Here is an 18,462-nt window from a genome sequence, read left to right on the forward strand (position 1 = left end):
TAAGTATGTATGTGCGTATGTACGTATGTGCGTATGCACGTATGTGCGTATGTGTGTATGTGCGTATGTATCACGCATAACTCAAAAGCGGTCTGTCCTAGAAAATTGAAATTTTGTACGTAGACTCCTAGTACAACTATTCTGAAATGGAAAACTTGCTGGAAAAAGGCTTCAGATCTTATGCTGTAACTGTCTGTTTTTGTCCTGAGAAGATTACTCACGATGCTCATGACGAAATAATGAGGGCTTTCAGACAATCTAATTGTGCAGACGGTCAGACGTGTCAGACGGTCTAATTGTGCACCTCCCTTTTTGGTTGTATTCAAATGTTCCTAAGGGGGTCTTTTGCCCGTTTTTGGGTGGACATCATTGTTAATATCAATGCAAATTCAAGTGGTGTCATAATTTTGCAAACACTTGGCGACATACCGCCAAGCTTTTGGTCGCCAAGTTTTTTCGCCAACTTGGTGACAAAAACTTTGGCGGTTTTTTTTTTCTTTTTGATTACACTCAAGGTTGTTAACAACGGCAAATTGAATTTTGCGGCTATATATCACAACTGATTTATTCAACGGAGATATACAAACGGACCTCACGGAATTAATACAAACTAGAAGAATAAATTATGCTGATTCTTCACCAGTGTGGTTTACTATTAAAGTTCACCACTTATGTTAAGATGGTTCCATACACCTTTTGGAAGCAAAAATGAAATATTGTTATTTTTATTCCAAATTGTGATCAATATTGCCATTTTACGCAATAGTTACTTTGATAATTCCAAACGTACAATAGCGATGGTTAAAGCTATTGGAAACGTCATCAGATAACTTGGTCTGTGTCAAATTGTGATCGAAAATCAAAGAATTTGACTGAATTTATAGAGTATCAAATTTCAGTATATCGAAGCTGAGACGACCATGAGGTCATTGACACATGTTAAAATATTGAATCTGGTATTTATAAAAGAGAATTTCATATAAAGTTTTCAAGAAATAGGGTTTAAAAATGAACCTGCTAAATTGTTAAATATCTAAAACTTATCTTGCCCTCCACTAATGCACTAAAGAAATTCCGAAACGTTACTGGTAATCTCCATGGAACGTTTCGGGATTTCACAGTTTTTTACCAATTTCCTGTAAAAATTAAGTATATTTGTCAAAAAAAGTTTTTTGAATTACTCCAAGTTGCGCCGATGTACACTTCTCACTACAGTGGAAAATGTTTTAGCTACCTGTTGAAAGATTAACGGAACGTATTTATTAAGATCGATGACGGTCCTTCGAAGATGGCTAAGCTTCCAACGAGAGTGAATAAGTCCCTAAATTTGGCAGGTTTGCAACAATCGGGATATTTGGTACTTACAGTTCTGTATTAGCGTGGGCCCAAATGCTTTTGAAGCGTTCTTGCAGCTCAAGAAGGCGCCAAGCTACTGCTTAAAACTTCCTTAAGTTTTCTCCGATGGTTCAGAAACATGACGAGCTTTAACTGGAGATATTTCTGAATTATTTAGAAATATTTATTTAAGGGTGATTTCTGGAAAGTTACTTACTTTTAGCGAAAACCTTCCTATTTTGTTCAAGATGTTTTGCGGGCAGAAATTTGTCAGATCAGCTGCCCATTATTTTTTAGGAACGTTTCTGAATCGTTTTTGCAGTGCACTGTAAAAAAAAATCGAAACGTTACTGGTAGTTTCAGTGCAACGTTTTGGGATTTTGCAGGTTTTCACAAATTTTCTATGAAAATTAAGTATTTTTGTCAAGAAGGTTTCTGAACTACTGCACGTTGCACGAATGTAGGATTCTCTCTGTTGAGAAAAAAAATTTTAGCTGCCAGTTTAAAGATTAACTGAACGTATTTATTAAGTGCATCGGCATAAGAGCAGTTGTTGCACATCCAGATTGATTAAGGTTCCAAATAAGAGCAAAGAGGTCACTGTATTCCGCAGCTATGCAAGACAATGTGGTACTTAATACGTGCAAGTTTGGCAGGGCTCTGTTTGCAATATGGCATTTTTAACTAACTGTCTTGGTAAATCAGGAAGTAGCTAAGCTACACTATACAACCAAAAGTATTGGGACACTTTCAAAAATTCACAATTTTGAGGAATTCTTGAAAAATAAGATACTAATTGCCTGATAACTTTTTTCACGTAAAAGGTACGTTCCTGTTGTCATTTTCCATCAAAAGTTATATCACCCGTGCAATAAGAGGATCAGTAGCAAATTGAGGAAAACAAAAAGGTTTGTTGTTCATCGTTCATCGTAAAAAGCTGAGAATAAGCTGAAAAATTCAAAAATTATTTACCTTACTATGTACAACTATTTTACATACTTTCGAAAAAATGTCACTGATATTCATGCGACTATAAGCATTTCTTTCAGAAGTACGAATTTTATTTGAAGGTTTTTGTCTCAAAGTTTTCCATCAATACTTACCAAACTTTCAGAAAACTTGACAGCATACAAAAGAAGTATAAAACTAAAATTTGAAGTTAAAATATTTAAAATTTGATGAAATATGAACGTTTAAAGCAATTGAACTTTCACTGTGCATGCGCGAAAGATAACAATTTATAACTTTCACAATCTAAACCCCAACTAGATTGCCCAACTCATAATAAAATTCCAGTTCAATATCTTGAAAATTCAGAAAGTTATCAACGATCTAATGAGCGGACTTTGAATGATAGTTGCGAACGACTCATTAGTGGTCGTTCGCAAGTTTGTAACGTTTGCTTGCAGTCGCTCAGTGTGATTCATGATAAAAACAGGTTATTTGCGAATGATCCCTTAAGCTTCTTCGCCGACCCAAGAACAATTCAAATTCGGCTCATCAGATCGCTGATAACTTTCTGAATTTTTAAGATATTGAACTGGAATTTTGTTATGAGTTGCGGAATCTAGTTAGAGTTTAGATTATGAAAGTTAAAAATGCTATCTTTCGCGCATGCGCAGAGAAAAATTAATTGCTTTAAACGTTCATATTTCATCAAATTTTCATAATTTTGATTTTAAATTTTAGTATTACACTCTCGTGCATGCTGTCAAGTTTTCTCAAAGTTTGGTAAGTTTTGATGGAAAACTTTTGCGCGTTATGAGCCAAACACCTTTAAAAAATTCGTAGTTTTAAAAGAAATGCTTGGATCTGTATAATCAATGATATTTTCCTGAAAGTATGTAAAATAATTGCACATAGTAATATATCTAATTTCTGAAATGTACAGCTTATTTTTAGATATTTACGATGAACAATGATCAAAAACCATTTTTGTTTTCCTCAATTTGTTGCTGATCCCCTAATTGCATGGGTGATATAACTTTTAATGATAGCTGGAACGTACCTTTATGTGAAAAAAGTTACAAAGTGATTGGTATATTATTTCTCGAAAAACCCTTAAGAAAGTGAATTTTTGAAAGCGTCCCAATGCTTTTAGTCATATAGTGTACTACTTATAATCTATTTAAGTTTTCTCTGTAGGTTTCAAAATTGTGACTGGCTTTAACTGGAGATAATTCTGAATTATTTAGAAAGATTTAAGGATGATTTCAGGAAGGTTACTGACTTATAGCGGAAAACTGTTCGTTTTTTGCAAGATATGTTACTGGGAGAAATTGGGCACATCCGCTGCCCATTATTTTCCAGGAACGTTTCTGAATCGCTTTTACAGTGTAATTTGTAATTTGATGCGATTTATGTCAATTTTAAATTTTGTGGGGACTTTAAATTATAGTCTGTTATTAAAATGATCGTATGATGTGTGATCGTAACCTACACAGAAGTCCACTCTTTCCTGCTATGTATTACATCTCATTTTATTATAGTTTTTTTATTTTGATAAACCGTTATAACTTTTTCCTATTTTTATGCAATAATGCTCAACTTCAAGGCGCGAGTGAACCCTAAAGATATTTTTTGCTTTCAAAATCCTTTTACACGACAAAATATCTCTACAAAAAAAAAACCTGTTCCAACTATTACTTAGCGTTTATCAGATTTTGATTTTTTTTACTCTATCCTACAGTACGTGACATTAGAGTCAGTGACAGTTTATTGTCAGTATTTCAAAATTAAAATAAATCAAAGCAACGTATTATTTTGATTTTTAAAAAATGCCTGTGAGGAAAATAAAAGATTTTTTAAAGACATTTTTATTAGCTACATTGATTTTACTGCTGTATAAATATTCATTTTTAAAGTTAAATTTAAGAATGTTTTTAATGTCTGATGATTGCATGTCTGTTTAGTTGGAGTTTATTAACATGTCAATAATGTGTTTTAAATATCAGTATGGAAGTAAGTTATGTCCGAAAATTAGCACTTAGGACGCAGTGTAATGTGTATTTTAACCTTTTTTTTCTGTAGGTGCATGTGAATTTGATGTTATTTGAAGCTCGTCTTCAAGCAGAATTATTGTATGCTTTTGCTGCGTTAATGCAATACCTGTCAGATAAAGCCAACTGAGTAAATTGAGCTCTTCAAAAAATGGTGAAAGACTTAAAACGTATACAAGGATGTAGTGTGGAACTGGTTATTATTTTTTATTTTTTTATTTATTGTTTTTTTTTTCTTTTCTTTTCTTTTTCTTTCTTTCTTTTTTTTTTCGTATTTTGTTTTTATTTTAAAATGACCAGAGGTGAAGCAAAATGGTGTTACATCAACGCTTTACATCAACTTGCAACAACGTTAATTTTTTTTATGTCTTTGCAATAATGAAATTTTATGTTTGTAATTCTTGAGTTGTGGTGTTTACTTTATATTTGCTTGTTAAATAAAACATTTAAAACTGGCTTTTGACTCTTTTTTTTTTTTTTTTTTTAAAGTTTCTCAGCTTAAATTCTATTTTTGTTTACACTAGTCTTCCAAAAATGTTAATTTTTGAAAACTACTCGATATAATCCTCGTTACGATTAACCGGTCTATTTTTGTGGAATAGACAGATGAGTATCCAGTAGGGAGAAACGAAAGAAAAAAAAAAGCGACAAATCATGATTTAAAACACTTGTACCGCTTTTAAAGTAGTGATGGGAAAATAAAATTGTTTTATGAGGTGTTTCGGTTAGGGTTAGATAATAAAACAAATGAAATTTGTTTTTTCACTGTACAACTAAATTTGAATAAGGAACTAGAATACATTTGAGAGAGTGATATTAATAAAACTCGTTAAAATTTTTGAAGAACAATCCTTATATATTATTTCTGTAGCCTGTTTTTGGTTTCTACGCCAAATTTCCCTCAATTCTTGATCGATTTCTTTGATTTACGGCTTATTTTATAGCTTATGGTGCTGGCTACTGACGAAAAATAGACCCAAGGTCTGAAAATTGTTTCTTTTAGCCGAAAAACCTGTTTTAAAGAACCAGAATAAGGTTTTCGGTCAAACTTATAACTTTAATTTGCGCTATGACCGGCAGAGCTGAGTAGCTTGATCGGCAGAGCGTTCTCTTCGTAACCAGGAGATTACGTGTTCGGGCCCACGTCCGGACAATCTGCAACAAACAATTAGAGAAATATCGCGCATTACATGAACACTGAATTAAATGAATATCAACTATGAGGGAATAGAATAAGAGAGAAGGAAATGCTCCTTGCTGATTTGAAAACATTCCGTGGTTTTGTGCTAAATTACTTCGAAATTGCACGTGTTTTTTTTTGAAGCTTTGGCTCTGGAAAGAAAATTAAAGCACAATGTGAGCGAAAATATAAGTAACAGGTTTAAGATTTCAGACTACAATAGAATTGTTTTTTTGTTCAGAAAAAAAATAATAAATCGTATATTGAAATATATATTCTTCTAATGAGTTTTTGACTCTTTGTACAAATAAATAAAATACTACCTCAATTTGAAGGGTAAAATGTATATTTTTTTCTTCTTTTTGCTAAAAAACAAATAGCTTATCACATTTTTACTACATTCGAAAGCATAGTTCAATTTATTTTGTATTTTAACCGTGCTGTTAAATGATGAACACGTGCTGCCATCTAAGTTATAACGGTTTAAGCAGCCTGCGATAACAAATTGTAAAAAATTTCAAAAATAAAAACATTTTTCTTCAATATCTTATCTTATATATTAATCCCCTCTCATTTTAAAACTTATCAGGCTGGCCAATGACGAAAAAAAGACTTACTGTCGAAAATTCAAGTTTTCGAAATCGCCTCTTGCTGTTTCAAAACCTTGATGCTGCCTGTAGTTCTTATGCATTTTTTAAAGCAAAGTTCTAATGCAGTTTTCCATTTTTTACGTCGCTTTCGGCCAAAAAAAAAAAATAGCCTGTGTGTGTGTTTATATTTTAATAAAGCTTAACAGCACTGGACTTAGTTGTTCGGTTTAATTGATAAGTTTTTTTCGGTAGAGCGTTCGGCTATAAACTATCTGAACTTCGGGCAAGCTTGGGCTGTCCGACATAATATCAAATTTATATTAGTATTACGCATTACATGTGCTCATAACATACACACCTAATAAAATAAATGCAGTGGGAATGCTACTTGGTGTTTCGACTCCTTTATGCAGGCTACAGTTATCATTCGGATAAGTTGATTGTTAATCGAACTGTGTTCTTTGACTACACCCAGACCACTCAACATAATGTAAGCATAAAAAAGTATTAGATTTACCTAAAGAAATCCTTTTTGTGCAGAAAAACATTTTTATTATATGCTAAAATGTAGATGTTTCTAATAGCAGTGTTCGACCTTTTGTACAAATGAAAAAATACTACGCCCGATTAAAACTACGAGTTTCACTCAGTAAACCTTTAATTTTTTATTCGCGCGAATACGATATAAAGCATTAAAAGTATTATCAACTTCATTAGCAAGAAATTATTTTCTACTCCTCTGCTTTCTGCTGAAAAAAAAATACATTTTGTCTACGTTCGAAAAATTACTCTTAAGAACGGACTCAGTTCAACTGGTTTTGGTTTTGAATTTTAAGTGTTCGATTAAAAGAAAAACATGTGAGGGCATTTAAGCCGTAACGGTTAAAGCAACCTTCTATGTGAAATAGTTCAATATTCAAAGACAAAAACACTTATTTTCAATCAAATTTATTACTTCTCTAGAATGTTTGTTTCAATCGCTACGTGAGATCTTCGTCATTCTTTAATCAAATTCCATGCTTTGCGAATACTTTTAAATCGTATCATGCTGGTTAATGACAAAACACAGATGCATGATCTTATTATTATAATTTTTTTTTTTTTTTTTTTGGCAAAAAGCTTTTTTGCTGTTTTTTACTACGCATTCCTTCAATGAATAGCTTTCGAAAAGGAAGGCGCAATTGCTAGGTTTGTTGGGGTGTCGGGCTGTTAGTCAGAATGGCGCCAATTCGAATACGTGCCAATAAATATCTCTTTAATGTTTCTTTTTTTCCCGTCAGATGCTGACATGTGCAGGACTGTATTTGCCACAACCTTTTTTTTCACATGCACAATTATTGCTTTTTCACGAGTCACCACTCAGCCACACTTTTAATGACATTTATGTTTGCATTGAAAATATGTACGATTAAAAGGGGAGCTATGATCAAATTATCAGAACGTTGTATTTAGCGAGGTTTTGTTACTGATGTCTTTAAATTACATGCCTTCTCTTCTGCGCTTACTTTTTTTTTCGGTTCTTCTTCATAATGTTCTTCCTTTGAAATTCTTAAAGAGCGAAATACCTTATGAAACTATTCGAAGCACAGTGCGGAGTTCCGCACGGGTCGACTACTCCTTATATATTATTTCTTTAGCCTGTTTTTGGTTTCTACGCCAGATTTTCCTCAATTCTTGATCGATTTCTTTGATTTACGCCTTATTTTAAAGCTTATGGTGCTGGCTACTGACGAAAAATAGACCCACGGTCTAAAAATTGTTTTTTTCAGTCGAAAAACCTGTTTTAAAGAACCAGAATGAGGTTTTCGGTTAAACTTATAACTTTAATTTTCGCTATGACCGACAGAGCTGAATAGCCTGATCGGCAGAGCGTTCTCTTCGTAACCAGGAGAATGCGTGTTCGGGCCCACGTCCGGACAATCTGCATCAAAAAAATTAGAAAAATATCGCGCAGTACATGAACAATGAATAACAAATATGAGGGAATACAAGAGGGAGAAACGCTCCTAGCTGATATGAAAACTTGATGCAACGCGGAGCTAAATTGACACTCAATTGTAAGTTGTTTTTTTTTTTTTTTTTTTTTTTTTTTTTTTAAGCTTTGGCTCCAGGAAGAAAATTACAGCATAATGTAAGCGAAAATATAAGTTTTAAGATTTCAGACTACATTGGAACTGTTTTTTGTTCAGTAAAATATAATAAATCGTATGTTGAAATATAGATTCTTCTAATGAGTTTTTGACTCTTTGTACAAATAAAAAAAATACTACCTCAATTTAAAGGGTAATATATACATTTTTCTTCTTTTTGCAAAAAAACAAATAGCGTATCACATTTTTACGGCATTTGAAAAGCTACGCTTGAAAAAGAACTTAGTTCAAATTATTTTGTATTTTAACCGTGCTGTTAAATGATGAACACGTGCTGCCATCTAAGTCATAACGGTTCAAACAGCCTGCGATAACAAATTGTAAAAATTTTCAAAAATAAAAACACTTCTCGGCAGGAAAAAAAATTTAAAATTACCTGTGTTTTTTTCTTCTTCTTTTTTTGCGGTAGAGCGTTCGGCTATAAACTGTCTGAACTTCGGGCCAGTTCGGGCTGACCGACATAATAGCAAATTTACATTAATATTACGCATTACATGTACTCATAGCATACAACAGATAACACACGTAATAAAATTAATGCAGTGGGAATGCTATTTGGTGTTTCGACTCCTTTATGCAGGCTGCAGCTATCATTCCGATAAGTTGACTGCTAATCGAAGGGTGTTCTTCCCTTTTTTTAAAGCTTTGACTCCGTCCAGACCACTGAGCATAACGTAAGCATAAAAAAAGTATTAGATATACCTCAAGGGAATCCTTTTTGTGCAGAAAAACATTTTCATTGTATGCTGAAATGTAGATTTTTCTAATAGCAGTGTTCGAACTTTTGTATAAATGAAAAAATACTACGCCAAATTAAATTTACGAGTTTCAACCAGTAAATCTTTAATTATTTATTCGAATTCGATATAAAACATTAAAATTATTATCAACTTCATTAGTAAGAAATCATTTTCTTATCCTCCGCTTTCGGCTGAAAAAAAAAACATTTTTTGCCTACGTTTCAAAAATTACACTTAAAAAACGGACTCAGTTCAACTGGTTTTGGTTTTGAATTTTAAGTGATCGATTAAAAGAAAAACAAGTACGGGCTTTTAAGCCGTACAGGTTAAAGAAGCTTGCTATGGGAAATTGTTAAATATTCAAAAATAAAAACGCTTATTTTTTCAACCGAATTTATTACTTCTCTAGAATGCTTATTTCAACCGCTACGTGAGATCTTCCTCATTCTTTAATCAAATTCCATGTTTTACGAATAATTTTAAATCGTATCGTGCTGGCTAATGACAAAACATAGACGCATGATCTTATTATATTTTTTTCGGCGAAAAACTTTTTTACTGTGTTTTATTACGCATTCCTTCAATGAATAGCTTTCGAAAAGGAAGAAACAGTTGCTAGGTTTGTTGGAGCGTCGTACTGTTAATCAGAATGGCGTCAGTTCGAATCCGTGACACTAAATATCTCTTTAATGTTTTTTTTTTTCCGTCAGATGCTCACATGGGCGGACTGTATTTGCCACAACCTGTTTTTTCACATGCAAAATTACAGATTTTTTCACGTGTCACTCAGCCACACTTTTAATGATATTTATATTTGCATTGAAAATACGTACAACCAAAAGGGGAGCGATGATCAAATTATCACAACGTTGTATTTAACGAGGTTTTGTTACTGATGTCTTCAAATTACATGCCTTCTCTTGTGCGCTTACTTTTTTCCGTTTACTTTTTTCGGTTTTTCTTCATAATATTCTTTCTTTGAAATTTTTTAAAGAGCGAAATGCCTTATGAAACGATTCGAAGTACAGTGCGGAGTTCCGCACGGGTCGACTAGTATTTAGTTATTTTTAGAGTGAGGTGTTTCGTTTTTAACATCTTTGACTCTACTATCTTAGTAGGGGCATGCGGGGTACAAAGTAAATTAGTTAAGATAAACTGCATTTATCAAAATGCAAAAACTAAATTGTACTTCAAAAGTTACTGTATATAAAAAATATGTTTTACATCAATACTTTAGATATGTTATTTTTCATTTGTAGCAGAAAATTTGTTCCTTAAAATAAAACGAAAAATTAGCATTCTGCTCCATACATAGGACAAAGTAATAATTAAAATGTATTTAAAGAAGTATTAACCAAAACCAAAGTGTGTGTGAATGGTAACCAAAATAAAACATGAATGAATAAATAAATAATTGAGTAAATAAATGAATATGTAAAAAGGGCAATAAGGAGCAAGTAGATGATTTAATAAATTAACAAAAACTGAATGAAATAAAATATTTCCCTTTGTATTGCATGCACTACCCAAATTTCACTAAGCATTTAAAATCAAAATATACCCATTATTAATGAAATTAATACTGCACTGAACATTAGTGAGTCTCAATTAATATTTGAACTGATAAATATGTAGCAAAAAGGAAAACCTGGGGGGCACCCCCCCCCCAACACATTGTGCAGCAAAAAAAACTCTCAAATGCTTCTGAGGCTACTCCGGCTGATTCTTCTGCAAATTGACCCCCTGAATCCGAATGTGATCTCCGTTTCCCCTACACGTACCTATTTTTGTAGAAAAGCCCCCCCCCTCCACCCTATTTTAATATTTTCTTTAATTTTAGATCTATTATTTTCCTTTGGGGAGAAAGGAGCATTATACTAACCGCTAACATTGTTTTGGAGGGCAAGAAAGGCACAATGTTCAAAGTCATTAACACTGATATCAAAAAGGGAGACTTGGGGAGATTATTTGGGGGGGGGGGATATCCATTGCCTAATATTGTAAAGGGAGCGGGAGATATTGTAAAGGTGGTCGTATTTGGAAACAAGAGGTTATTTTACATTAGAATCAGCCAGAAGAATGTCTTTTTGAATGAAGACCTGCGATTCAACTCGTATGCAACGTGCGACATTCACAAGATAGTTTTTTTTTTTTTTTTAATTTTTTTTAAATCGCAAAAATTTTTTTGGACATGGAAGTCATAGAAGCGAGTCGTATACTCTCATTTTGCACCGAAATTTTTTTAAAAAATATCTTTTTTCAAAAGGCAGAATAAAAAGATCGTTTTTCATGATTTTTCTAATATTTTTTGGGGGTATACCCCCCAAGTCCCCCCTTTTGCTATCGGTGGTCATGATCTGGAACTTTGAACCTCTCTTGCCCGCCAAAACTATGTTAGCAGTTAATATAAAGCTCCTTTAACCTTCAAAATAATGATAATAATAATAATAACTCTGAAACTAACGAAAATTTTAAAAAAATACTTGGGGGGCGGCTTAAAAAAAATTGGCCCGTATAGGGGGGAAACGGACGTCATATTCGGATTCAGAGGATTATCTTACATGAGAATTAGCCAACGAAATGTCAGAAGCATTTTGAAGGGGTTTTGTTTTGGCGCCTAGTGATAATTAGTCGGTAGGGTAAGATTCTTAGAAGTCCCTCAGAACCTTACTAGTGTTAAAGGGGCGGACATTCAATGCCATACCCGCTTTGTGCCTATTTCCCCTACTTTTTGACTAATTTTTATTTTCACTAGAATTGGAAGTATGCATCTAATACTAACGGTTGCGAAAATAGAGGTCTTGCAGGTTAAAACGGAACACCCCGTATATTCAATGCATGCTGTATCGAAAAAGCACACTTACATAAATAAAAATACAGTCAAACCTCCCAATAGTGGAACCGTCAGGACTAAAGTTTTGTCCGCTATTGGTGACTCTGAATTTAAAATGGCATTTTAATTTTGTATTTTAAATCTACACATACTACAGTGCACAGTTCTAAACTAAATTAATGAGTATTGCTTTTATAAGTGAACTTAACTAATAAGTAAATAATCCGCTGAATCTTTCGGGAAAATAGGAAGGCATTTGTAAATTGTTTCCTCTAGCTGAACAAAACCAGTCAATCACAATGGAATCAACGCAGCTGATTTTCAACACCTTTTTCGTGTTTTAGATTGTAGCAAAATGTAGCGCAATTGGCTACTTTTCACTTAATCTGGCAATACTGTGCCGATTCCTCATCAGCGTCTGGAAGGAAAGGACTCGGCGCCAACGCTCGTCTCCCAAAATCTAGTAGGGAGGTGGGGAGGGGGTGCCGTTAAGTTGCACGAGAGTATTTTTTCTCTCTCATGCAAACTGATAAAGCAAGTTAATGTGTAAAAGGAGGAAGATTTTTTTTTCTTCTGTTTCCTGCTAAAATTTCGTGCATGAAATGAAAACAAAACTTTCATATGCTTCGACTAAAAAGTTCGACTTGAATGGCTCCTGTTTTCGGAGAAAAAGGGTTGTTAACCCTCTTATCTGTACTGGTTACCCCCTGAGCATTGTAAAGGAGTAGAAAAAATGCTTGCCATAAAAGCAATTCTAAGGAAAAGCTTACCAGACACAGAAAAATTACACGATACTCGGTTGATTTACTGTCCGCTAACGAGGGTGTCCACTAACGAGGAGTGAAATACATTACACGCTTATCTCAAGGGTATGGGGATTCAGAAACTGTCCACTAACGGGGAGTGTCCGTTACCGGAAGGTTTGACTACTTTGATTTCTCAAAGCCAGGGACTGCCACTGTGTTTGGTAGGACTGGGAGGTATCAGAATTTTAATACCGCGATATATCGCTCTCCAAATATCGATAATTTCGATACATCGATATATTCACGGAAGAATTCAAAATTTTCCGGGGGGGGGGTGCAAAGGATATAGTTCAGGACATATTATATCGAAAAACAACAAAACATTACCAAATATAAGAAATACAGCTAGCTTCGAATCGTTTCATGTGGCATTTCGCTCTTAAAAAATTTCAAAGAAAGAACATTATGAAGAGCCTGAAAGAGTAAACGGAAAAAAGTAAACGCACAAAAGAAGGCGTGTAATTTGAAGACATCAGTAACAAAACCTCGTTAAATACAACGTTGTGATAATGTGTTCATCGCTCACCTTTTGATTGTACGTATTTTCGATGGAAACATAAATATCGATAAAAGTGTGACTGAGTGACGCGTTCAAAGCAGTAATTGTGCATGTGAAAAAACGGGTTGTGTGGCAAATAAATTCCTGCCCATGTGAGCATCTGACGGAAAAAAAACAAACATTTAAGAGATATTTATTGCCACGGATTCGAGCTGGTGCCATTCTCATTAACAGCAAGACCTTCTAACAAACCAAGCAATTACTCCTTCGTTTTCGAATGCTATTCATTAAGGGAATGTGTAATAAAAAACGGCAAAAAAAAAACTTTTTGGCAAAAAAAAGACCATGCGTCTATGTTTTGTCATTAGCTAGCATAATACGTTTTAAAATTATTCGTAAAACATGCAATTTTATTAAAGAATGAGAAAGCTCTCGCGTAGCGATTGAAACAAACATTCTAGAGAAATAATAAATGAGATTGAAAATAAGTGTTTCTATTTTTGAAAATTGATACAATTTCCCAAACCAGACTGCTTTAACCGTTACGGCGTGAATGCCAGCACATTTTTTTTTTATTTTTATCGAACACTTAAAATTCAAAACCAAAACCAGTTGAACTGAGTCCGTGTTTTAAGTGTAATTTTCCGAACGTTGACAAAATGCATTTTTTTTTCCGCCGAAAGAAGACAAGTAGAAAATGATTTCTTACTAATGAAGTTGATAATAATGTTAATGTTTTATATCGTATTCGAATAAATAATTAAAGGTTTACTGGGTAAAAGTCATAATTTCAATTTGGCGTAGTATTTTTTCATTTACACAAAATGTCGAACACTGCTATTAGAAAATTTTAAATTTTAGCATACAATGAAAAATTTTTGTGCATAAAAAAAATTCCCTTGAGGTCTGAATTTTTAAATCTAATACTTTTTTATGCTTACACTATGCTTATTGGTCTGATGGAGTCAATGCTTAAAGGAAAGGAAGAACACCCTTCGATGAACAATCAACTTATCTGAATAATAACCAGGGAGGTAGAAGGGAGGAGATAAATCTTTCCTATTTAGAAGTGGCAACGATTGTTCACTTTATTTAGAGGGCGCTGGCGGCGAACCGCTCCCGTCAATCGACGTTCGGATAAATCTGCAACGGTCTACCATTGACGTCACAGCTACGTTGACTTATGATGTCATCAGAATGGGTGGAGCTACGTTTTCTTCTGCCGTCTCTGAAATAAGCGGATTTTCGTTGCTTCATGCACGAATGCAGCTATTTTTTCTTTTTTAACTTATTCTTTTCCTTCCTTTTCTTTTACTTTTGTAAATCACACGACAATGATATGACACCTATTACTTCCACAGGAAATAAGAGCATGTGCACGGGTGCAAGGAGGTGTTCTTATACCTCACGTCTTTTGGAAAAAAATCAAAAAACAATTTTCAAATGACATTTTTTGTATCTATTTTTTTTACTAGTTATTTATAAGAAATTTTTAAAAAATAAATTTTAGGGGCATTCTTACAACCCTTGACTTATAAATATTAAATTGGATTAGGAAACATATTGAAAAATTGCAAAATACCTTAAGGAACTAACTGCAAAATACGTCACGATAAGTATTATTCCGTCTCATATGTCAACTCGAATCCGGCAAGAAGGTTCCACCCCCCCCCCCCACCCGTTTTAAAAAAATAAAATTACATCAATTTTAAAAACAAAAATGATTTAATATTTTTTAAATATTTTTAAACATGTTTCAACGGTTATTAATACTATAAATAAGGAAGTTAGTAAAAATTACTGCATTTTCAGCGAAGGGCAAATATAAAAGTACAAAAATACTGTGATCAGAAAAATGTAACTTATAAACTGAATAATTAAATAGAAATACGTCTTAGAAGTCGACTTAAGATTTAAGATAAATTAATAAATAATTAATCACATAATTTTTAAAAATTGAAAAATCAATAAATAATTAAATAAATAAAAATTAATTTGAATTTTGACAACCCGAATTGAAATTATTTTTTTCGCAATCACGCGTGTGTGTATGTAGGCGTGTATGGGGGGGGGGTAGCCGTGTGTGTGTGTATGTGTGAGTCTATCTGCAGGGATGTGTGTGTGTGTGCAGGCGTGTGTGTACGCAGGACGGTGCGCGCTGGAGGAGCAGCATGGGGAGGGGGGCCAAGGTGGAGTCCCTCCAAAAATCCAATGGTGGTGACAGAAGTGAAATCAAAGGACGGACGGACGCCGAAAACGGTCAAAAAAGAACAATAAGCAAATTCGCAATGCTGAATTAGAAAAAATGTCGAATAAAAAAAGTTTATGCATTTTTTTTTTTTTTTTTGAGCAATCACGGTTGTTTTTTGTTTTTACTTGACAATAGTTGATTTCCTTTCATTTTATTTTTCTATGCTTATAATGCAAACTTCTTTGGTGCATGAGCCTCCATGTGCGTGTCCATTCTCCTCGTTGGTGGCGTCCATGTCCTCTGGTCCACGGGCCTCCGCTAGTATGTCCCTTCCCTTGGATGGTAGCGTCCATGCACATCGAAATCGAACTGCTTAATAACGACCTGGACCTTTTCGACTTTAAACAATTCTTTTTACGCAAAAACAGAATCCAGCACATAACATCCAGTATCCAGCCCCTGGCATTCATTTGAATTTTGACTTCTTGAATTCAAATTACTTTGCGGTGAATTCCATTAGTAGGAACAAGAACCCCTTCGAGTAGGGTCCTACCGCAATTCCTGATTGCGAAAACCTGATTTGAGAATTAAAGATCTCAAAATTCAAACCATTTTTTTTTTCGGGGAAGGGAAAAGGGACACATTGGTCATATAATGGATTTATAGCTATTAGAATCGAATGATTTTCCAATTGGCCACATTCTATGCCTGTATGGAAGCCCTATTATTTTTGCTACAGAATCCTATATGGTTACACCCCTTTGCAATTAATTCTGCCGGTGTCCATGCATGTGTTCTTTTGAAAATTTTCGAAGACAATTTCTCTTTCAATATAAATTAAATATTATATCAACTATTTAACAAACACGAAATATCTACGACCGGCTGGCATTGAACCCGAGACCCTTCGGTTGCGAATCCGGCGACACTTTGCCGATCAGGTCACCACGACCCCAGGTAAACAATACATGGAACTTTGCATGTTCTTAACATGTGGCCATGATGGCCTGATCGGTAGGGCGTCGGACTCGCAACTGCAGGGTCGCGGGTTCGATGCAGTCGGTAGGAGATCCTCCGTGTACGCTAATGGTGACAGGTTCACGTTTAATTAGTCGTGATTACGAAGACCTCCAAGTTTCCATTCCATATCGATATCTCCGAGGGTGCTGGATCAGGGACTGCCCGGTTCATGGTCTGAATCAAGAAACTAAACTGTCTTCAGAGTCCCATCCGAACAATTAAATCATGTGTAAGCGGTAAATAAGGGGACCCTGGATTGTAGGCATAAGCGGTAGGTACGGGGCACCCTGGAGTGTAGGCTAGTGTTATTTAATCTTTTGACTACGGAGGTAACGCTGATTTTCATTTACAATTTTATTCATTTAAAAAACATATTCCTAGCTTTATATCCTCGAAATAAAAATCTACAAAACTTAGTATGAACTAATATTTGGCACTAGGGTGCAAAAATCAGACGTGCGAGTCAGCCGAACAAGGAGCCCCTAGTGTTTAGATTCCAAGCACACTTGGTATTCATTTTATCGACCCATAGAAGAAATGAAAGGCCCAGTTGACCGTGCCTATCCTTGGCATCAAACCCGGGTCTGCGGCGTAGCGTAGCAAAAAGAGCATGGGTCGCTTATTCAAGTCATCCTAGTTTATTCCTTAAAATAATACAAAAAACTGAAACTTGGTCAAAAGAAATCATTTAAAGGAGTTAGGATACCTGAGCACAAATGCATTAAACTTCATCAATGTATATTTTCCGTTTTAATCCATACCTCTGTTTCCTCTTATTCCTCATTAGAAATAATTTGGATTTTGTATGAGAATAATGCACCCCCTCCTGCCCTTCCGTTTTCATTGTTTTTTCGTCAGCCGTTTTATTTTACGGACTTTTAAAACCTATTTTTCGAAATTAACTTAGCTATTAAATTAACCCCATTTAGCTATTAGTTTTACTTAATAGCTAAAATAAAAATATAATGGTTGAGTAACTTGGTAAAACTAATTTTGACAATCGCCACCCGCTATTTTTAGAAAGAAAAGTTATTACATCTTAACCCTATGTCTTGGAACGCCAAATTTATATCTTTTATAACATCTTTAAAAATCTTTACTAATAATAAAGCTTAAAGTCTCTCTGTCAGGATATCGGGATCTCTGTCTGGATCTCTGTGACGCGCACAGCCCCTAAACAGTTCGGCCGATTTTTATGAAATTTGACACAAAATTAGTACGTAAAGAGGGTGTGCACCTCGAAGCGATTTTTTGAAAATCCGATTTTGTTCTTTTTCTATTCTAATTTTAAGAAAATTTTTCCGAACAATTTATCACAACGCGGAGGACCAAATTAAATTACCAAATTATCATAACGAGGAACCGTAACAGGCAAATTAAAATAGCAAACTTGCGAGAAATTCATCATCAATTATTTGTAAATATACAAGCGAACCAAATGACCTTTTAACTTTTTACTACGGGCAAAGCCGCGCGAGTACCACTAGTTAATAGTAATATTAACAAGGAATATCCAATTTTTAGTCCAAAAAAACAGATTTTTATTGGATGTCTTTACATGCAAAAGCTCACAACTTTGCATTGAAAAAGAGGTTTCTGGAAACCCCGAAACACGTGTATTCAACAATCTATTTATTTGTGCTGATAAAAGTTAGATATTTCCAATTATTTCTCGGCGCAAAAGTATTTAATTATTTCTTGATAATAATAGTCGTACTTTTTTTTCATTGTTTTTTCGTTTACCGTTTCATTTCACAAAAACTTAAAACTTATATTTCTCCACAAAATGCTTCACTTAAATAGCTAAAATAAAACATATTTTGGAAAATAACTTGATAAACTAATTTTGATAATCCCTCTCCCCCTCTCATTTTAATGAATAAAATAATCACATCTTCTAAACGTCATAAAAATCTTAAAAAACTAATAATAATATTCTTAATTTATTTTAATTAAATATGAAATAAAACCGTATTTGCTTTTTAAAAAATGAACTCCCTTTCTGTTTTATAACAATAACAAAAAGAAAATAAAGATAAAAAGTGAAAAAAAAAATAAATAAATTAAGATCGAGAAGCAAAAAGAAAGAAATTATCAACGCGAAAATCAAACAGCAAAA

The 18,462-nt window shown here is 33.9% G+C and overlaps 1 protein-coding gene across 1 annotated transcript in view; it reads left to right on the forward strand.

The window, feature by feature from the left end:
* The window catches only part of LOC129231439 (sestrin homolog), a 158,689-nt gene extending 153,904 nt beyond the window's left edge, over nucleotides 1-4,785 (forward strand). Inside the window, exon 9 of the mRNA XM_054865755.1 lies at nucleotides 4,366-4,785. Within this exon, the coding sequence (XP_054721730.1) occupies nucleotides 4,366-4,464 (99 nt within the window). The 3' untranslated portion in view covers nucleotides 4,465-4,785. The remainder of the gene's footprint in view (nucleotides 1-4,365) is intronic.
* The last annotated feature ends 13,677 nt before the right edge of the window (nucleotides 4,786-18,462 follow it).

Source organism: Uloborus diversus, chromosome 10 (genome assembly GCF_026930045.1).
Source record: "Uloborus diversus isolate 005 chromosome 10, Udiv.v.3.1, whole genome shotgun sequence".
NCBI classification, from domain to species: domain Eukaryota; kingdom Metazoa; phylum Arthropoda; class Arachnida; order Araneae; family Uloboridae; genus Uloborus; species Uloborus diversus.